The sequence below is a fragment of the Biomphalaria glabrata genome, chromosome 4 (assembly GCF_947242115.1).
Source record: "Biomphalaria glabrata chromosome 4, xgBioGlab47.1, whole genome shotgun sequence".
NCBI classification, from domain to species: Eukaryota; Metazoa; Mollusca; class Gastropoda; family Planorbidae; genus Biomphalaria; species Biomphalaria glabrata.
In genome coordinates this window covers 36,744,031-36,767,288 of record NC_074714.1, presented here as the reverse complement: position 1 = coordinate 36,767,288, position 23,258 = coordinate 36,744,031, and the positions used below count along the sequence as shown (strand labels likewise).

Sequence of the window (23,258 nt, the reverse complement as noted above, 5' to 3'; positions counted from 1 at the left end):
ATTACTTTAATTTTAAATTACACACACAAGACATACATATATATGTATTTATATATGAGGTTTGTTTATTTTTTTTATAGCGTTTTTGTATTATTGAGTGAATCTACAAACATAGTCCAGGTACTCAGTGAATTGCTTTTTATTTCCAAATTTTATGTTGTTTTCAAGTTTGAACTTTTATTTTTGTCTATAATCACAACTAATGTTTGCTCACATGATAACAGACATTTACATGTTGTTTATTTGTACTGTGTGTTCAACATTTATTAAGCTAAGGCTCACTAGTGTCATTCCCTAATGCTGTTTATACTTATTGTCAACACTGATAAGACGTGTTCCAGATACTCAAGTGTATTTAAATGTACATATTGTATATATACTATCTAACATTCTCAGTGCACTGTAAGATACCATTCAGTGATTTGTTACTTCATATATAGATACACTTTTGAATTCTCTAGATCTTCAATTGTTTGATGAATCTACTCTCTCAACTGTATTGTTTTTATTTTGTGTGTCTCAACATTGATTACATTGAAAACCTATTAAATGTTTTAAGTTTTATTTTGCTTTAATTTGTATTTTCTTACAAGGAAATCTCATTGTACCCATGGACATCTAAAAGAAAAAAAAAAATGGATGATTCACTAAAGCACAAAAACAAATGACAGAAAATGTCAAATATAAAAAAATAAAATAAAAAGTTTGAACAAAACAGTTTATTGACATGATCATTATTTTGAAACATAGGTGAGGCTAAGGCATTCAAAAATATTTGCATAACGTATTTTAAAAATAAGAAGTAGTTAAACACTTTCTCAACTGAGCACAGCAAAATACAATATTCTCTGAGCCTTTTATTCCTGACATTCACTTCCCTAGCAGCGTATTCATACATTTGAAAACATATATGAAACATATATAGATACCCACCTAGAGTAACCTACTAGAGGGTTCTATACATTCATGAAAGTGAAACAAGAATTATAAATGATAAAGCATTAATGATTAATACAGATAAATGTACACATCATTTTAAAGCATCTAGATGGATGAGCCTTTACATTTAAAGCTAAGGTCAAGGTTCTGATACCACTTGAGATCACAAACTAGACATGAAACAGTCAAGTCTACTCAATGATACTTATTTTTACATTATGGTTTCTATGGGTCACTTCATTACGCCTAAATTGTGTTGATGTGCCAAAACCCAAAATATCAAAAAAACTATCTTGTAATTTGCAATGTAGATGTCACAATTCAAACTTTCCATACCCCCATGACCCAATTTAAATCATTATTATGCATCATGGACAGGTCTAACCAATCCACCTGTTACTTCAATATTTAATTTATGGTAATCTTAAGATAAAACTTTATCAGAAAAAAATTTGTCTCCGAGTCTAAACTATAATTGCTCAGCAGTAACAAATACCTGCATCTTATGTCAAAACTACAGACTAGCAGAATGACCAAATGAGTTTACTTGTACCATATACCAAACTCTAAGAGATTCTCTTGATAATCTCTTGAAGAGATTAAAATTTATCCATACAAGAATGAAGCATGAACAGTGATGAGTGAAGCTGGCATTATTTATTAATAATAAAGTAAACAGATTTTTTCTTTAAACCTACCTTACATAAAATTAGAAACAACAAGAACAGATGGAATCAGAAAAATAATTCCAGAAATCAATATAAAAAAAGTATGGCTGAGAATGTGACAGCATTTTCTTAAACTAGAGCTTCAAGTGAATGACTTTATGACATGATATTGTGTCGCTCATTTCATTAATATTTGAAGCAAAAATAGTATAAAACCACAACATGAAAGAAAGATAAAATGGTGAAATGAAAAAAAAAAGGCATTAAATCACATCAGCATCAGTGTAAACAGGGTTATCATACTTTGAAGCATCTGCATCTTTGAAAGAATCACTGTCTTCCTCTTGGGCAGAAAGTCGAGCAAAAGATAAGTTACTTTCTGAGCCCTGAAAAGAAATAAGATTTATTGATTGACTAAAAGAAAGGTTTATAAAATTAGCAAGTATATTGAAATCTACCAGGATGAGATGTTAGTAGTTTAACCTTCAAGAAACTAAACCAATATAGAATAGAAATGAAAATGTTTACAGCAGGACAAAGTGAAATTAAACAATGTGCCATTATTTAAAATAGGCCAAAATTTTTCATGATTTTTTCATGAAATTATTTTTTTTACAAATGAAATTAAAAAAAACAACAACTATGGGATGTAACTATAAGTGTAAAAAAAAATAAAAAAATCTTCTATCCCTGAAAATTTAAATGATGAGTTACATTTCAATCAACAACATAACTATTAAGGAAATATAAGTTTTAAACATTTAAGCATGTCTTGTCACAGTGACATGTAGTCCGTATGCAGAACATCACTTTCCCAAATGACTTCTTATGAGGAGCTGTGTGAAGGAAAGCCATCTCGGGGGGGGGGGGGGGGGGGGGGGGGGGGGTCAACACATGCTTTACAAAGACATGCTTAAGAGCTCCCTCAAAGAGTGTGATATTGACATTTGTGACTGGGAAACACTCGCTCTCGATCGCTCCACATGACGTGAAGCCGTGATTGTCTGACTCTCAAGATATGAGGCAAGGAGATCGGCCAGCATGAAAGAATGCAGAGCTAATATAAGGCTGAGAGAAGAGGCAGGCTATCTGCAGTAGACCAACATACCCATGCCATGTATGTGACTGGCTTTTTAAAGCGAGGATTGGACTTTATAGCCATCTTTGAGATCATAGGAAATGAGAAATGACCACAAAGGAGGAAGAGCTATGTTAGATGTATCTTCTCTATATGACACTTGTCAACGAGTATGGTCCAAGGAAATGGTCAGAAATTGGTACAATGGTTAGGACATTCATAAAGAAAAAATGTTGACCAAATTACAAGCCAGGTTACTATGTTTTTTTAAAGACATAGATAATGTTTAATGCAATTATGAATAAAAAATGGCTTGAGCCAGTTTCATGGTCGTTACCATGGAGGAAATAAAAAGTAACATGACCAAATAACTTGTGCCTTTTGGGTTATTTATTTAAGTTATGTTTGGTTTGTCCTGAAGTTAAGAGATTTTTTTACTAATGTTGCTACTAAGATCAAATGTAAGTATTCATTGGATCTAAATGTCTATAGCAATGAAATACCATGTGAGCTTCAGTGTTAAACAATTAGTATGAATTCCAATTTAATTAAATCCTTTTCTAGATGGCTAAATGAGAAAATATTTCCAGATAATATTTAATGGGGACCAAAGAAGTGATTTCGTTATTGACAAAATGTTATTCTACTAAAAAAATAAGAGAATTTATTTATACATTATAAAATAGTAATAATTAATGAATCATTACCAAAACATTCTTTTTAAAAAAGCACAATACAAACACTTGTTAAAGCAATGACTTACCACACCATCTGACTTTTTGAATATTTGAAGAATTGTTTCATATTTCTTTCTGTGTATGACATATGCCACAATAACTACTAAGGCCACAATGACAACAGCAGCTACAGTTACTATAATGATGATAGACTGAAGAGTCATGGGGGGGGGGGGGGGGGGGGAGAGAAAGAGAAAAAAAAAGAAAAAGTATATTAAAACTTTGTTTTGGTTGAGTTTCAAATGGTTTACAGTTGTTTAGATGACAATGAAGACAATACTTTTGGTGGCCTAACAATGCAGTAAAATAATAGCATGATATTTTAACTCTTTCTCTCCTAACTGACGATACTAAGGTTTATTCAACCAAAATGTGGTAAATAATTACGGAGAGAAAGAGTTAAGCAGTCGTATCACCCCCATTTTATGGCTCTCTGTAGATATGCAAAGATTAAAATAAAGATCAAACAACTTTTTAGTGATTGAAAACACTAAAGATCACTTTTAATTTTATATAATTTAAAATGTAAAACTATTGCAATATAACAAAACATTGTAGCGATATGAAGCAAATACAATGTTTAAGGAAATAATCATTGAAATTTGATAATAATACATTGTTCCAAAATCCAATTACTAATGAATATGTATTCTGATTCCTAAAGTTACCTTTGATTTGTCCTTTGTTCTACTTGTTTCTGCTCTTACATCCACCTGAATGTCAAACAAATATAATATGATGTACATGTTATAACATTGCGAATCCTACTGATGCCATCTCTAAACTCCCATGGTCAGAAAATCTTCTATTCAGTCACTCGGGGTATATTAAGCAACGTGGACATATCAATCCCCTTCACTTCAATTTCTATCTTCCATTTTCTTTGGAAGGGTGATGATGAGTGATTCAAGTGGTCAAGGGCTTGGGCCATTCTCCTGACTGTCAGATCTTGTTGCTAATCTTAAAAAGTATGTTTATCATGTTTTCTATTCCAGCCTGTAAAGTTTACCAGGAATTTTGTCAACTCCGACTGATTTTTCCTTTTTCAGTGCTTTCACTGGTGATGCTACTTCCGAGCAAAGAATAGGATATTCATCAATATTGGATACTGCTGGGACATTTAGTAGCTCTGGATCTCCTGAGATTTCAAAGCTATACAACTCTCAACAGTATTCAGATGATATGGGAACTTAAACTTTCATAAATCAACTTCTATGTTTAGGATATCTGTCATATTTTTCCTTCAGCTCATTTCACTGTAACATATTTTTTTGTAAATATTTAACTCCTTTGCAATGAATAAGTCTTGATAATTGACCTTATATATATATATTAAAAATATTTACACTGTACCATGATCATACATGCTGACCACACAATGTTACTTTAGTAAAATAATATTTTATTATCTTTATTTTACTATGGAGACTTTCAATGAATGAATGTGTATATATATATATATATATATATATATATTTATGATGTCAGGATTCCTTTACTGTTACCCCTTCCCCTTTCTTGTACTCTATTTTAGTATTATTAACATTATAATTCACTTTGACTAGTGGAGAAGTACTTCATAAAGAAATTATTTTGTTATACCCCCTGATAACAGCCTATGTTTTCTCCTTTTATAGCTGTCCCCACTATTTTAACATTGTTTTCATCATTACTATATTTATGTTTAGTATTGAATTGCAGCTGCATTAGTGTCCACTAATAATGACCAATTATTCAATTACTTACTGGCAATTAATTATATATTGATAACAGCAAGGGAAATTAATCCTTCAGTATTCACAGATACTGCTAAATATAATTAAATAATTGAAAACACCCATTCTCAGATCAAATTGAATTTTAAACAACTATTTATTTTACCTAACAAAGCATGGATAGCTGCATGGTTATGCGGTTTGTGCGCTGAACTGTTGTTCTGACTAACGATGGTCCCAGGTTCAAACCCTGCCCACTCCCACCCCCGTTGTCCTGCTGGAAGTAAATTATCTTAAACTCTGAAGGAACATCAGAAACATGTAAAACATTTTACAAACATACGTGAATCAATAAAAAAAATTAACCAATTGGCCAATTAATTCTTTTGTTTGATATAAAATTAGGGAAATAATTTCTACATTACTGAGAGATATAAGTGTAAGTGTGGAATTTTTTCCCCAAGATAAGCTTTGTTTTCTAAAGGATTTAAAAAAATATTTTTCTTGTTTTCTGCTTATTGTTACAGCCCATTTCATTGCTTAAAGCAAATAAGCAATTTCTGCCATATTTTCAGAGATAAATAGTTTATTTCATATGATCAGAAGACTTTAACAAATCTAACAAGAACAAAGACTGAGAATGAGTTGGTAAGGATATAGACTGAAGACCAGGTAGGCAATAATATTGCACACCCCCCCTCCTTCATTCAAAATTTTTCAATCCTTCTACATCTTCTTAGAAGTAATAAGCAACTATCAACAGCCCCAATGGGCTCCTTTAAGCCATGGGCCCCGCCTAAATGAGCCCCTTGTGCCCTGGCTGCTATGTCACCACAGATAGGGTGACCAGAAAATAGAGGCAAACTGTGGAAGAGAGGATAAAAGGAGAACTAAAAGTTGACTTACATATTCTGAAATAGATTCTGCTGTTAAATGAATTATTCCGTTGGTAGTTTCTATGTTACTTTCAACTACTGCAATTTCATTGACAAATATCTGGAATTCAACAAATGTGATATGAAATATACTGTACTATTATATGACACAGGGGCATAGCTAGGAATTTTCCATCGTCTGGGGCTCTTTAGAGGCCCCTGCATTTTGGGCAATATTAAATATTTAATGTAAAAAAACCACTCATTTGGGGGCCCCCCTCATCAAAAATAAGTAGTGACATTTGACAACATTGTAACACAATCTCTGAGATGTAAGTTTTAGTGATATTTCAATAAAATTTCAAGGTTGTTATTGTCTCAAGTGTTGGTGGGGATAAGCTTCCATTGCCTATAAAAGCATTCATAGATTATTTCCATCTCAAATATTCTATGAAAACGAAGTTTATAAGTCATATTAAGATTTTAGGATTCCAACTTGAGGAAACTCAAGAGAGTTCAGCCTTTTAACAATAAAATAATATAAAATATAAAAAAATATAACAATCAAATTTCTTTTAGACATGAAGTTTTAAAAAAAGTTTTTTTTAGAATGAAGTGATTTTTGGGGAGGTCAAAATACTAAGTTTAATTCTGTAGCTTAAGTTATTATTTAATAAAGCACTTCAATCACATTACCTGCCCATTTTCTTGTACAGTGATGTTGATAAATTTACCACTTTCTGACTTAAATGAGTCATCCTTGTTGACCACATTGCTGTCTTTGGTCTTATCTGATGACAGTCTTATGTACTGACCAATTATTACAAGGTCAAGTAGTTCCAGCCTATCCCAGTTCTTAACAGAGAAAATGCAACTGTTATAGTGACGTAATTTAGTGACATAATTTAGTGATATAATAGTATGGGGGGCAAAAAAATAGCTTCATCTGGAATTTCTTGGCATGGTGGTAGATTAAAAACATTATGCTTGTTAGCTAGTAGAAAGAATTAACAGAAGACCCTACTTTGATACTGCTTAGGACAAGACAAGTTTCTCATCACCGTAGGCTGAGCCCCATTTGTAAATTAAATATTTGAAGTTAAAAAGCATACGGTATTTCCTCCTTTGGTTCCTGTTGGCAATGTTTGATATAATAGCTAAACTCAACACAATTAGAACTCTCGACAAGATGTCAAACTTTGTCATCAACATCATTATAAGCAAAGAACAATGATTACATAAAGTTAGTTTGAATAAAAAAAAAGAGAAATCATTTTTTTTTAATTTGAGTAAAAAGATAAAAGTGCAAATACATTTTTTTAAAGAGCTTGATTCTTGTTCAACAGATAAAAAAAAGGCTAAAAAAATTGGCTCATCATTTAAACATAAACGTTGGCATGGTGGCTGAATGGTAAAACAATTGTCTTCCAAACCAGGGACCGGGGTTCAAATCCTGGTGAAGACTGGGATTTTTATTTTCGGGATCTTCAGGCGCCTCTGAGTCCACCCAGCTCTAATAGGTACCTAACATTAGTTGGGGAAAAGTAAAAACGGTTGGTTGTTGTGCTGGCCACATGACACCCTCATTAACCGTAGGCCACAGAAGCAGATGACCTTTACATCATCTGCCCTATAATATAGACTACAAGGACTGAAAAGGGAATTTAAAAAAAAAATGTAATTAAACATAAACACAAAATAAATGACATATTTTTAATAGAAATAATGTGTAGCTTGAAGGAAAGAAAAAAAATGATTACCTTACTAACTGGAGCAAACAATGTCACATTTTGCATTTTTGATAATCTTTCTTTGCCATTATTAGACTTAACCTGTCCAGAAACAACAAAAACATTTTACAACAAATACTTAAAAAAAAACCCACCAAAAGCTTGTAGTGTAATTCTATCAATTAGTTTGTTTCAGTCATATGATTGAATGTATGATTGACCTAGACATATAAATCTGTGTGATAGAAATATATTTAGCAATTTTTGCTTAGCTATTAACTTCCTTAATGCGCTATGATCCTATGTCTGGACCAGTTAATGAAAGTTGGAGGGATGAATGTGGTATCTTGGTGAATGTTTACATGATCGTTTTTTAAATGCATAAAAAATTGTTCACTCAGGTCTCAAGATTCCTCAAGGGGACTAATTCAATTTATACCACCACATAACTATGATTTATTTCCCTTGTTCAAGATACCCAACAAAATAATTAATTAACAATAGTTAATTAACTAATTGTTTGATTTTTGTTATAGATTCTTGTGTTGTTAGGTAAAAGAAATAATTGTGCAAATTTTCAGCTTAATCTGAGATTGGGTGTGGGAGAAATGATGTGTACAAACTTTTTACCATAAAGATACTATTTTAGAATAGGTTTGTATTTCTCAAACTGTCAGATTTGAAAATAAAGTTTTTCATAATTTATTATGCATTGTAAGGACAACTTAAAAACAGTATGCAATTAAAGCGATATGTCTACATTTACAGATCTATTCATTTATGCAGAAAGACTTATGAACCAACACATATTTTAAGTTGCATTCAATATGTTATGGCATTGTAATCAGTGACACTTAACAAAAAAGTATTAATTATATTTTCCTAATTTTAACAGCAGTCTATGGCAATTTTTTGTTTATTTGTGTCATGAAAAAAAGTGGAAATATATACCTTATTATTTAGCCAGTTATTGAAATTACTTAGTACAGGTATTCTGGTAACAGCATCTATTATATCTTTATTACATATTGTTCCATTGCCCACATACCCATCATTACAAGTACAGACATGACCTGGTACAAAACAATATTAACATGTAAAAAGAGAAGACAACGCAAAATTAAGGAAGTAAATATATGGATTGAAAATTGCAAATCAAAGAGAATCAAATCAAAGAGAATCTACTAGAATACAGATATATCCAAAGATGATTCTGCTACAATTAATGCAAATATATCCAAAGAAGATTCTACTAAAATGAATACAAATATTTCCAATGCTTGAAAAATACAGAAATTTCGGTTTGAATAACTTGTTTTTTGAAAATCATGATTATATCTTTCAAATATATTAGGAAATCTTTTAATTATTGGCTATAAAATACTCAGAAAGACAAAATGATAAAGACACATTTCTTATTCCATTTGCTAGGGCTAATTTGCTTTAGCACTCCTTCTTCCATAGTGCTATTAGAGCATGGAATGGGTTGCTGGAATCAACCAGGAAAACCAAAAAATGGCAGATTTTAAGTCATCAATTAACATGCATGACTAGACTGACACATAGACAAAAGAAAAGTAACATCTCTAATTTAAAAGATAAGATAAGATTGGCTAACTTGAGTGAATGGCAGGGTGGCATGAACTTCTTAGCCCTAACTATGGGGATTAAGTTTGACTCCTATTGGAGAATAGGAATTTGTAATTCAAGATTTCACTTGATCTGAGCTTTGTTTCAGAGTGCCTAAATGCAGCACAGAAACTAATTCCCATTTATCTCTTATTTCAGATGTCTAAACATGAAATTGGAGTACAGATAGTAAGTTCTAGGCCTTACCAATCATGCTAGAGATGTGATAAATAAATTTCATATAGTTTTTTAAAAGTAATACAAACAGTAATGAAACAAATATTAGAATTATTTTCCTTCAATGTTTTTCATTCTTTCTTTTTTTTTTCAACTGGAACCGGACAGTATTTCAAGATTTAAAATCAACAACCTTTTTTTTTCAATAGTAGTTTGGATCTATTTACAAAGGTTTTATTAATAGTCATGAGGTATGCAGTTTAGACTCTCATCACAATGGTTGGAAACCTGCCAACTGTCATCCCTTCCCCCTGCCATCCTACAGGAGGTTTAGGTTAGGATTTAATAATCTTCATTTCTGAGGGAGTGCCCAAAACAAAAGACTATCCAAATCAATGGCCTATCAAACATTTCCTATTTTACATGAGTCAAAAGTTAGACAAGTCTAAACTAATACATAAGAGTCAAAAGTTAGACAAGTCTAAACTAATACATAAGAGTCAAAAGTTAGACAAGTCTAAACTAATACATAAGAGTCAAAAGTTAGACAAGTCTAAACTAATACATAAGAGTCAAAAGTTAGACAAGTCTAAACTAATACATAAGAGTCAAAAGTTAGACAAGTCTAAACTAATACATAAGAGTCAAAAATTAGACAAGTCTAAACTAATACATAAGAGTAAAAAATTAGAGTCAAAAATTAGACAAGTCTAAACTAATACAAAGTAAAAGTTCCTACCGCCTGTGATGTCAGAGTCAGTACATTTAGCTCGGTCTCTATCACATCCCCCATTGTTGATCAGACATGATCTTGTACACCAAGTTCCATTACCATAGTAACCTGTGTTGCAAACACAACTCATGGCTCCCACAGAGTCCTGACAATGAATAGCAAGTGTGATGGCTAAATTAAAAAACTGCATTGAATAAATCAAACAGATTACTTAAGTAGTAGTCAGACCAATATTTGAACAATTAAAACCTTTGAAATAATATTCTAGTAAATAGACTTTTAAAATCTAAAGCCAACACTAAACTCCAATGAGAGTGCTTATTTTTGTTTGTTTTTTCACTTCTCAATAACAATACTACTCTAGTCCTACTAGTATATGTTACAGATGAATCTTGGTTACTACATCTCCGGTCACTTAATCCCCATGACTTTCTCCCTGTGTCATATTATCCCCTGAGGATATATCCAATTCAATACATTTTTGTGTCATTGTGTAATGGTGCCAGTTTAGACTTTGACTTCAAGCAACCATTTAATGTGATAACTAAAATTTAGCATAGTGGTAATCTACAAGAAATAATTAGAACAATAAAACTTTATGCTGACAAAAATATAAAATTGATGGGTTTAGGGTTTGACATTTTCTAGCCTGTCGATGGCAGACGTAGCTTAGCAGAGAAATCCAGCAATATAAGTAAGAAATAACACTCGAGATATATTGTTTTCAGTTAATATGGTTCTGTTTATCTAGAAGATGTCAACATTATCCTGCACATATAGCATCAAAGATTTATTTATCTTCTCACCAAACTGCGATGAACTGAGAAAGAGGATTATGATATATTCTTTGGAGTGCATTATTATTAAAAACTAAGAGAAATAAGATAAAAGATAAGGACTATTAGAAGAATCATGACAATTCCACTGATAACATAGCGCCTTAGGATTTTCTTTTCCTTTATCTTCATTAGTGAATCATTCTTTCTTTCATCAGTCTTGATTTTGTCTCCATGAATTTGGGTGCATCAATTTGAACTTTGAGATAATTTTCTATTTATTCCAATCTACGCTGAATTCACCCATCTTCTGGAGCAAACTCACCTAAATAAGATTTTTTTAAACCCTCTAGAGACAAGTGGCATAGGACCAACATAGGTATCTGTGTATATATGTCTATTCATTTTTCTCCATATTTGCTCAAGCTGGTAATTTTGTTTATTGCTATTCCTTTTAGTTTACAAAAAGTATATAAAAATTAAACACTTAACCCAAAAAGTAAGCAGACAGCTGCAGAGTGAATACATAAACAATGTAATATCTAAAGATAACAACAAAAACCTATGGTCATACATTAAGTCTAAGAAAATGGAAACAACAGGCATAGCGCCATTAAAAGATGAACATAACATAATACATAATGATAATGAAACTAAAGCAAACATTCTAAACAAATACTTTGCATCAGCATTCTCAGCCCCAGGAGACAAAGACATATTATTGAATTTGAACCAAGTAGACAACATAGAAGATATAGTAGTACAAGAAAATGGAATTCAAAAACTATTAGACAACACCAAACCAAATAAAGCGTCTGGACCTGATGGTATTCCAGCTAGATTACTCAAAGAACTAAGCAATGAGCTAGCCCCAGTGTTCAAAATACTCTTTCAGGCTTCACTTAACCAGGGCAGAGTACCCAAGGACTGGAAAGAAGCTAATGTCACCCCCCTATTTAAAAAAGGAGAAAAATCTGACCCAGGAAACTACAGACCAGTATCACTTACCAGCATCACATGTAAAATCCTAGAACACATAATATGTAGCAACATCATAAGCCACTTAGACAAACATAATGTCCTCACACCATACCAACATGGCTTTAGGAAATATAGATCATGTGAAACACAACTATGAGGACTAATTGATGATTTTTCAAAAGGTTTAGATAATAGTGAACAAATAGATGCTATCTTACTAGATTTTTCTAAGGCTTTTGACAAAGTTCACCACCATAGTTTGCTTAAAAAATTAAAATATTTCGGCATTAATGGTCCACTGCATCAGTGGATTAAAGATTTTCAGATAGGGAGAGAACAAACTGTAATATAATAATAAATGGCTCTAAATCAACACCGATAACAGTAAACTCAGGTGTACCTCAAGGAACAGTCTTAGGTCCACTACTATTTTTAAATTACATAAATGATTTACCAAATTGCATTACTTCAGGAACAAAAGTTAGATTATTTGCAGACGATTGCATAATATATAGAACAATAAAAACAACACAAGACACAGATAATTTACAAAGAGAATTAGATGAATTACAGAAATGGGAATCAAATTGGAGCATGTCTTTCCACCCAGAAAAATGTCAGTTGTTAAGAGTAACAAAAAAACTAAAACAAATTAATTCCACTTATCTTATTCATGGCAAACCAGTAACACAGACTAAAAACGCAAAATACCTAGATGTTATAATAAATGAAAAACTGTCATGGAATCCACATATTGATGAAACTACAAAAAATCAAACAAAGCATTAGGATTTATTAAAAGAAATTTCTATAAATCAAATAAGGACATAAAACTAAAATGTTATTTAACCTTGGCTAGGCCAATAATAGAATATGCATCCTCCGTTTGGGACCCCTCAACTCAAGAAAACATTAAGAAACTGTAACATACACAAAATAGAGCATTGAGATTCATAACAAAAGAATATTCACATTTGACTAGAGTAACACCTTTAGTAATATCACTAAATTTAGAAAGCCTTCAGGACAGAAGACTCAAAAGTAAAGTAGCAATTATACATAAAACACTGAACCATAATCTTCAAATACAAAAACAAAATTTAATAAAATACTCTGAAAGATACAAAGATAAAGGCACATTCCTCGTCCCATATGCTAGGACAAATTTCTACAAATACTCCTTCTTCCCTAGTGCTATTAGAGCATGGAATGGGTTGCCTGAGCTAGCCAGGAAAACCAGTGACTTGGCAGAATTTAAGTCACTGGTTAATATGCATGACTAAATGCATGACGCATAGGACGTAATCATCTTCTTTTTTGAAGTAACGTCTGTATTATATAAGATAAGATAAGATAAGCTAGTCAACACACAGATATAATTCCTATTACATACATACACAAATACTGTTCAAAAGTTTTCTAATTCAAATTTCTTAGATAAAAGGATCGATACTGCTAAATATCATGATTATTCATTTCATTTATGTCAACTTCAGGGTTTCTTTATTTTGTTAGTTTTACATCAACACTTAACATTTACATGTGCCCACACACACAAACTAAAAATTAATTCCTTTAAGAAGTCTCTTACATTAAAAATTCATTTACATTTCAAACTCACTACTTTTAAGAACTTAGTATAAGCCCAATTACATTAAATAACCCACATTATAAACCCACTTACATTAAAGACACATTGTGCTTGTTGATGACATTTGCCAGCCAGTGGGGTGTCACAGGGAGAGCTACACTTATAGCCATCACCAATGTAGCCTGGACGGCATCGACAACTAGGATCAGACTTGGTGATAGTACACTCAGCATTCTGGCTGCAGTTACCATTCATATAGCTACAGTTAGCTATGCCCATGGCTGTGAATTGTAATGTTATTCCTTTACAGATCATATTTTATTTATTTTATATTAACTAAAAAATGTAAACAAACACTTTTACTGCGTCCAATTAAAACAAGCATAATAAGGGTAAAACAAAATGTCTTAATAATGCTTGAGGAATCTTGTCTTACAACGGTGCATAACAAAAACACTACAAAGATGGCAAAAGAAATGCACATTTATATCTCAATTTTACAAGTGTTTGCATTAAAAAGTTGGCTGTTATTCTATAATTTAATTGCCATGAAAACATAAGAGTTCTTGTGCCTGCTTGTTTTTATCATCAGTGACTTGTATGTTCTCTGTGATAGTAAAATGTTGAGACTTTTAATCGAAAAATTTTTTTGGGTTAAAATCTCTTTTGCTTTCTTAATATTTTTCTCCAAAAGGTGTTTATTGCCATTTTTTAAATTATTTTTAACGTTCAGGTTGCCAAACTAGAGAAAGATGTTGAAACCATAAAATACTGCAGAAGTGAGCATGGTAAAACATTGACGAGGCTTATTTTTTGGTAACACTAAAATAGAACATCTTTCTTAATTTTTGTTCTATTTGTAGCTTATTTAATAGATCTAGTGATGCAGAATGAAATCATAAGGCCAAGATTTATTAGGGCATTATATGGCAAATAAAACAAGTGTTCTTTCTTTTAACAAGACAAGCTTAACATGCATTACTTTAGACTCTCAGTAACAATATATAATCTCCCCATCAAATCAACTGTTACAGGTTTTTAAATAGATAGAACTTAAAATTTAAACAGCCCAATAATATAATGTAGACATATTTATGATGATGTTGCCAAAACAAAACTTTGAGTCCACTAATATAATAGAAAAATGATGTCTGTGAGTAGTTTTATATAGAAAGCTTGAGACACTATTTGGGCTAATTGAGAACACATAAAATATGTTATCAAACCATTTCTCTTAGTATGTGCTCACTTGAAAGATTGGACTACTCACAATCGGTACAAAATGGTGGTGTCATATTGGCTTGCAAACACTGACCACAGTTCTGACCAACATAGCCAATATCACAGCTGCAGTGTCCATCTCCAGTACTACCATCAGAGCACACACCATGCCCATTGCAAGGTGTCTCAGGACCTCCAGGACACGCTGAGCCACAGAGACAACTACAAAGTTTTTAAATGTTCAAAAAACAACAAAAAACTTAACATTCAATACAACAGTCTTTTCCAACCTTTTTTTTTTTTACAAAGCTTATATCAACACAATCTCTCTGTCTGTCTGGTAAAAATTTTGTACACGTTATTTCTCCAACACCCAATCTCAGATTAAGCTGAAATTTTGCATAATTATTTCTTTCACCTGACAACAAAAGAATCAATAAAAAAATTTACCAATTTGTTAATTAACTATTGGTGACTAATTCTGTATGGTATCTTGAACAATAGAATGAAATTGTACTTGACTGAGGTGGTGGTATAATAAGTTAGTATAAGCTGAATTAGTCCCCTTTATAGGTCACCACTTTAAAGTAAGTTTGAAACAAACTAGTTACAATCTTCTATTTTCATACACACCTCACTAGCACAGTGGTTAGTTAGTCTTGAGTTTGAATTCAGGTCGTTCCACTTTTTTTTTTTATATAAAAGCTTTAGAAAAAAGGATTACTGTAAAATTCACCCAGATATCCTTTCCCCCCCCCCCCCCACTTATTTTCTCAACTGGTCCAGGCAAGTGATAGGATCATAGCATAGTGAGACAAGTGACAGGATCATAGTGTAGTGAGACAAGTGACAGGATCATAGCATAGTGAGAAAAGTGACAGGATCATAGTGTAGTGAGACAAGTGATAGGATCATAGCATAGTGAGACAAGTGACAGGATCATAGCGTAGTGAGACAAGTGACAGGATCATAGCATAGTGAGACAAGTGACAGGATCATAGCATAGTGAGACAAGTGACAGGATCATAGCATAGTGAGACAAGTGACAGGATCATAGCGTAGTGAGACAAGTGACAGGATCATAGCGTAGTGAGACAAGTGACATGATCATAGCATAGTGAGACAAGTGACAGGATCATAGCATAGTGAGACAAGTGACAGGATCATAGTGTAGTGAGACAAGTGATAGGATCATAGCATAGTGAGACAAGTGACAGGATCATAGCGTAGTGAGACAAGTGATAGGATCATAGCATAGTGAGACAAGTGACAGGATCATAGCATAGTGAGACAAGTGACAGGATCATAGCATAGTGAGACAAGTGACAGGATCATAGCGTAGTGAGACAAGTGACAGGATCATAGCGTAGTGAGACAAGTGACAGGATCATAGCGTAGTGAGACAAGTGACAGGATCATAGCATAGTGAGACAAGTGACAGGATCATAGCGTAGTGAGAAAGTGATAGGATCATAGCGTAGTGAGACAAGTGATAGGATCATAGCGTAGTGAGACAAGTGATAGGATCATAGCGTAGTGAGACAAGTGATAGGATCATAGCGTAGTGAGAAAGCTAATGCTAAACAAAAGCAATTGGTAAAAATATTTTTAATCACAAAGATTTATTATTGTTGGTCTAAATTTTTTAAGTATTTTTTTCAAGTTTTTTACATTTCAAGCACAAAACCACTAAGGCACTCTACCAGATTAATTAGGATATCTCCCTTTTCCCTAAATCCCATAACAGTTTCCCATACGTATTTTTGTATTCACTACTTCAGGTTTGAATGTTTATAATTGAATACTGAACATGAGCAAATTAACAATGCGAATGAATAATGATGTGGGAAAAACAAATTACCATCACAACTGGCTCCATAGTAGCCATCACAACACTGCAAAATCTGAAAAGATTGATATATTCATTAGGATATTTGTATTGGAGTTTTATATAATCAATAAAGCCAATAGTGTTTTAGAATATTTATTTTTTTAATTGTAAAGACTAAGACTAAGACTAAGACTGCTTTATTGATCCTTACGGAAATTTGTTGTGATTACAAGGACTCGTTTCTCATATAAAGACAACACAACAGAAAAATACACATAAATACAACAGAAATCTTTAATTGTACAAAATGATTATCAAATCTCTTAACATAAGTTCACATTAGCTTCATTTTGAGACAGCTCTTTTCAAAGTCTATTGCCTTAGATGTCAGTTAATAATCACAAGTGATTAACTATGGATGGTCAATAAGACACAATTCAGTACAAAGGATAAGCGTACAGGTCAGTATAGAGCTAATTCAATAAATACAAACAGCAACCTCCAAAGTCTGGTGTAGAAAAAAAGAGAACCAGCCCCCCCTCCCTTTCCACCCCCCCCCCCAAAAAAAAAGAAAAACATACTTGCAGTATAATAGTTCATGAGGTGTGAATAACTTTAAGTAACATAAGGTCCAAGAGGCCCTTAGGTCAGTTCATAGTGACTGCTCAAACCAAAGTACTAATAAAATCAAGACTATCTACAATGGCAGTGAAAACCATCCTGTCTTTGATTAGAAAAGTTGAAGAATTAAGTTTTATTCTACTAATAAATTTCTTACTGTTTCCTTTTTTTCACACAAAATCTGGCATCCCTTCACTGATTGGTCGAGGGAACAGGACATTTTGAAAATTGGCATAACAGGTACAAAGCCAACAGGACATAGGCCAGCAATGTCTGATATGTCACATGACGCACAGGAACTCTGAATTAAAAATGTGCAGCTTATTGAATTATGTTTCATTGAAATTTGTTTTATAAAGATAATTTAAGTCTCGGAGTTTATTTAGAAAGTAACTAATCAAAACTTTAAGGTTTAGTCAACAAACCCCTGAATGTCATCAAAGACAACATATTCTGCAACTTACATTGGTAATGATGAGAAACATTGTTACAGTGGTGGAGGACTGGATGAATCAGATCTTCTAAAATGTGTAACTTACATTGGCAATGAAGAGAGAGACATTGTTACAATAGTGGAGGACTGGATGAATCAGATCTTCTAAAATGTGTAACTTACATTGGCAATGATGAGAGAAACATTGTTACAGTGGTGGAGGACTGGATGAATCAGATCTTCTAAAATGTGTAACTTACATTGGCAATGATGAGAGAAACATTGTTACAGTGGTGGAGGACTGGATGAATCAGATCTTCTAAAATGTGTAACTTACATTGGCAATGATGAGAGAGACGTTGTTACAGTAGTGGAGGACTGGATGAATCAGATCTTCTATAATGTGCAAAACACCTCCATCAAACAAAATGTCAGATCGAATGATTTTCACATTATTCACTAGAACCTGGAAGACAATGAATTCAATAATTATATTTTTAAAAAATAGAGCAAGAGACCCAGTTTTAAAATCTAATATACATTTACAAAAACATCTGTAACAAGAAATAATTTTTAATTGTGAATATTCCTTCTGTATTGTTCAAGAATTCTGCATAACATTGAGGACAACTGTGAAATTCACTCTAAATATTCTGCAGGGTCCCTCAGATTTGGATGAAAAATTGGAGTATTTTATCTATAATTGTACCCCACAGATAATATAAAAGAATTATGGTGATAGAGAATTCCAACTGAAATTTAGTTTTATGATGGAGCCTGTGCAACAATAAATATACTTTATCTGCAATGCGTGTAAATCCATGACTTATAGCTATCTATTATTGTGAAAGATAAGATGTAATTATTTTGCCACCCTAAAGTATAGCTCAATGGAACAGGGTTAAATAAAGGAATTGGCAACTACTTTGAAAGTTACTGCAGATTCAACCCATGATAAGGATCAAGATATTATGTTCCAGAGCTAACCAGCTTGGTCTCTTACAAAACTAGTGTTTTATGACTAATGTTATACATCTTCACACCATGTCTAAGTTGAATTAAACACAGCATCATCAAAGAAACAATTGTCCAAAAGTTGTGTGACAAAAGTATAATGTCTATTCCAATGATCAAAATGTCGGTGGTATTTTACATCTTGACAGATGATCTTTTCCCTTTCATGTGTTTAAAGAGGCCACCAAGCACTATTGCACTATCACCCTTCTTTCTACTTCTGTTGTGTATGTGATCTGCAATCCAGGACCCTTACTTTATGCTTGCTCTCCATGTGGATCTATCCAGTGACTCTTTTTCCCAAATGTTAGTGTCAATTTTGAAGAGCTTCATGTAGTGTTTGTATACATCGGTATACCTAGATACCAGCAACTCTCCTGCCTTCTATTAGATCACCATACTGTCAGCATTTTGTGAACAAGACCAAGCCAGCCAAGGTGTATATAACAGCCTTGATGTCGTGGCACCCTGCTTTTTGCATTTTTGGAAAAATGGTTAAAGCCACTAATGGAATTATATAACTATAAAAGGTATATATATATATATATTTAAAAGAATTTTTTTCATCCCCCCCCCCCCCCCCAGAAGAGAGTGCAAGCTTATAGAAGGAATTGTAGAAGGGGCTTAAAAGCTGAAAAAGTTTGATGAAACTGGTTACAAGATTGATTGCTCTCTGTTTACTTACCCTCATAAGGTTATTTTATCTTGCCATCTTAATTTAAAAATCCGCCTTAAGCATTGGAGGTGGAAAATATTCAACTTTTTTTCCTGCCAAGAGTAGGTTGACCCTGTTTCATTACAGTATAGCAGAGTGCTCATCACAATGTCTGGTAGACTAAGGCTTTGGTATTGGAAGTCAGCAATGTATTGTCCTACACTCTTTTCTGCAGCCATGACATGGTGCCCATGGCCTTGATGTCTTTACCCAGTAGCACAGCTTGGAGATGATGGAGCCAAGATAACAAAAATGGTCAACAATTTCCAGTGGTCAGTTCTGAACTCATTTTTGTTTTGCTTGACTATATTTAAGCCAAACCTCTGGCATGCAACATACAGTTTATCAACTGAAGTGGACTATCAGATTCAGCACAAATAGCTGCATCATCAGCGTAAAAGAGTTTCCTGATTAGTACCTTTCTAACTTTGGTTTTTGCCCTCAACCTTGACACATTGAAGAGTTTTCCAGAGGATCTTGTATGGAGAAATACACCTTCGTTGAGGTCACTGTAAACATAATGCAGTAGGCAGGAGAAGAATATGCCAAACACATTTCTGCTTGACACTGCTGCTGACCTCAAAGGGTGCAGATTTGGGAGCAGATTTGGCTGCATTAAAGTTTTAATATAAACCCTCATAAAAACTAACAAATTAAATTTCTGGTATTAAAAAACCTCCATAGCAATGTAATGAGTACAAAGACTTACAGAAACACAATAAAGACTCACATTAAACAACAAGTTTTGGTAGAAATGTTTCTTTCAACAAATAATACTTTGAGATCTTATAATAATTTTATGCTTACATTGCCGTTAATGACAGTAAACTCAAGGGGATGCTTGCTTCCCAAAGAACTCTCAACAGTGTCCCCAGTCTCCAGAGTTGGAGTGAACACATTCCTAGCTACGATGTAGTACTTGAGGTGTTGTGACATCTGAGAAGTAATGCAGTGCAACATTTTCAACTATTACAGGCATGGTGTGTATATATATATATAAGAATGTTTTCCTTAAACCCACCCCTGAAGAGAGTGCAAACGTATAGAAAAAAGGAATTGTGAAAAAAAGGGGCTTAAAAGCTGACAAAGTTTGATGATACTGATTATAATACTGATTGCTCTCTCTTTACTTATCCTTCAGTATCTTTATTTCTGTTTGAATAGCTAGGCAAAGTTTAAGATTTTTTGTTAGTATTTATCTGTTTCTTGATATTAAAGTATTAAAACTTATTTAAAGCTAAAGATACTCCATTTCAATTCGAATTGTTTTTCTTTATGCAGGGCAATGAATGTATCATATTCCCATGAGTTTGAAATTAGTCATGAGAACTTGGGCAGTCAATAAATATTTACAAAAAAAACATATATTTTGCTGTTAACATAGGAAAGTAAAAAAAACAGCCAAACAATTTTACTCACATTGGAAGTGTTCATAGTCTTCATGGCAGAATTGACTGGTGCAAAAACAGTAAACTCATCCCAGTCTTGTAACATGTCCATCAGATCTGAAGCCTGTCCACACAAATAATTTATGTTTCATTAAGAAGTGATCAAACAAAATGTCTACTACTAGCCAAACCATACTGTTTGAACAATTGAGACACTTGCTATTTTAACACTGGGTTTGACAAGGAAATCTCACTGTTGTGCAGTTTGTATGTAATCCTTATAAGTGAGCCATCATTGACTTCTCCTTAGGTCCCTTGCATCGTGCAGATTTCAAACTTCCATGTCTACCAATGACAGTCATAACATGAAGCCAAAAGCAGGAATGCATCATGGGAGTCACACCTTCTAAACAGACCTAAAATGTGTAGGCACTAGCTGTGTAGAGGCTGTGGCTGCAACAAATCTCTGTGGAAAGAGCTTGCCCATCTATCTGCTGAACAGTGTGTGTGTGTGTTCTAAGTACAAGAGGGCTCCATTACTTATGATTGAATATAACTATCAAGAAATAAGCAACTGATTGAGAAAATTATATTTACCTTTTTATGTGTTTTACAGTACACAGTAATTATAAAGAAAAGGATTTGACTAAACACTTTTGTATATAAACACTGCAAAAACAACAAAAACAGAACTAACTTTTAAAGCCTGATAAAAAAGCTGTAAGTCTGGTTGTGAAGCTAAAGCACTCTCTAACGCTGGAGGTGAATTGTCAGGAATAAATGGTTCCAACACCTGTACAATGAAAACACAAAACAATTTGTTAAGTCAACATTTCTAAACTAAGTGTAGACTAGTTGTGTATTCAAAACAAAACTTACAGTCTTATGAGAAATGATGGATCAACTAAAAGACTTGGCATTATAAAAAGTTTTTAATGCAATACTTTAAAGCGTATCTAGTGCAAAGACTGATGCTACAGGGACCACCAATTCCTCTGTTCTTGATTTAGTTCTTAAAATGCTAATTCAGTGAATAAAGATGTAGAACACTAAGAAAGATTTTGTTGGAGACATAGTTTTGAAAACCAATAAATCTGATGACAAAACATTTGACTCTTTTTGTTGTTTTTTTATACTTTTCTTGTCTCTTTAAAATTGAAATATTTTTCTTATAGATATCTCAACCAATAATAGAATATCTCTAGAACATGTTATACAAAGTGTTCTCCAAACCTTGTCTACAATATGAATAAATCCATTCACTGCTGGAATGTCTCCTTCAAGTATCACAGCAAAGCTGGAATGGTTGGCAAATATGTGAAGGCTCTAAAAAGACAAAGACACTGACTAATATATAACATAAAGAGTTTGTAAAAACAAATAGAAAGATTAGATACTATAAATAATGGAGCTCTAATCTGAGGGTGGGGAAAAGTTATTGTCTGGGCAATAAAAACAAAAGCAACATGTAATGAATTCTACAAACTATTGTGATAATCCATTTTAGCTAATCATTGTTAATCAATATACTGCCAGAACCAGCAACAATACTGATTCCAACTGTATTTGATGCTTTCTTTAAACACATCAACTGCATGGAACTAATTGGCTTGGAAGAAAGTCTTTGCAGTGTCACTTCTCAAATGTCCAGACATTTTTTATTGCAATTAGTTTAATCTCTAGGTTTAAGATAAAACATGGATTTAGTAACAAAGTAAAAAGTCTAAATATAAATTTAAAATTTCTTTTCAAAGTTTGGATTTACATATACTGTAACAATTCACCAGCAAAAAAAAATATGACATTACATAAAAGGAATATGTTAATTATTCTAAGCAATCTAAACTGGGAATAGTAAGTCATTAGCTTTTCATTGCAGGAAGTGGTAATGGATGTAAGCACTCCACAACCTATAAAATGCTTCCTAATGGCATGCATCTCAAATAGCCTCTAACAACCAGTCCAACTCCTGGCATTCAAATGTGGCTCAGATATGAGTCCAGCAGAACTGTTCTCACTATCAGGAGAAGGGGCAAAGGTGAGTAATTGGTGCCTTAACCAGTAAGCTTTGGGCAGGAGGGGCTAGTTAGCCATGGCTAGAAGAAGGAAAACTCTGAATTCAAATATGTTGCCTTGCAGCTATACCCAATCATGGGAAAGAATCAACCCTGAGGAAAAATCAGGAGCTGGAGACCCTAAGGCAGTTTGCAGAACCCAGTGCTACACCCTGGCGAAACCTGTGACACCGCTGACCCCAAACTGTATCAGCACTGACATCACTTTGGATACATCAGCTGCATGGAGGGGGGGGAACTATGTGAGTGACATCGTTCCGACCACAGCTAATGTCCAGGAATTCATTTCATTTCCATGAAATTATCAATAGTCGCTTTGTGACTAAAAGAG

The 23,258-nt window shown here is 33.1% G+C and overlaps 1 protein-coding gene across 3 annotated transcripts in view; it reads right to left on the bottom strand.

The window, feature by feature from the left end:
• Positions 1 to 700: 700 nt before the first annotated feature.
• LOC106070627 (stabilin-2-like) overlaps positions 701 to 23,258 on the bottom strand; it is a 71,405-nt gene continuing 48,847 nt past the window's right edge. For all 3 annotated transcript variants that reach the window (XM_056026128.1, XM_056026131.1, XM_056026130.1), the window contains 17 exons: positions 22,086 to 22,178; positions 21,550 to 21,645; positions 20,884 to 20,976; positions 20,272 to 20,400; positions 18,073 to 18,201; positions 17,460 to 17,603; positions 16,712 to 16,754; positions 14,900 to 15,055; positions 13,723 to 13,910; positions 10,288 to 10,426; positions 8,694 to 8,815; positions 7,773 to 7,844; positions 6,709 to 6,867; positions 6,044 to 6,133; positions 4,091 to 4,135; positions 3,449 to 3,574; positions 701 to 1,993 (listed from right to left, as the gene is read on the bottom strand). In XM_056026128.1, coding sequence (XP_055882103.1) covers positions 1,871 to 1,993; positions 3,449 to 3,574; positions 4,091 to 4,135; positions 6,044 to 6,133; positions 6,709 to 6,867; positions 7,773 to 7,844; positions 8,694 to 8,815; positions 10,288 to 10,426; positions 13,723 to 13,910; positions 14,900 to 15,055; positions 16,712 to 16,754; positions 17,460 to 17,603; positions 18,073 to 18,201; positions 20,272 to 20,400; positions 20,884 to 20,976; positions 21,550 to 21,645; positions 22,086 to 22,178 — 1,947 coding nt within the window. In that variant the 3' untranslated portion in view covers positions 701 to 1,870. The remainder of the gene's footprint in view (positions 1,994 to 3,448; positions 3,575 to 4,090; positions 4,136 to 6,043; positions 6,134 to 6,708; positions 6,868 to 7,772; positions 7,845 to 8,693; positions 8,816 to 10,287; positions 10,427 to 13,722; positions 13,911 to 14,899; positions 15,056 to 16,711; positions 16,755 to 17,459; positions 17,604 to 18,072; positions 18,202 to 20,271; positions 20,401 to 20,883; positions 20,977 to 21,549; positions 21,646 to 22,085; positions 22,179 to 23,258) is intronic.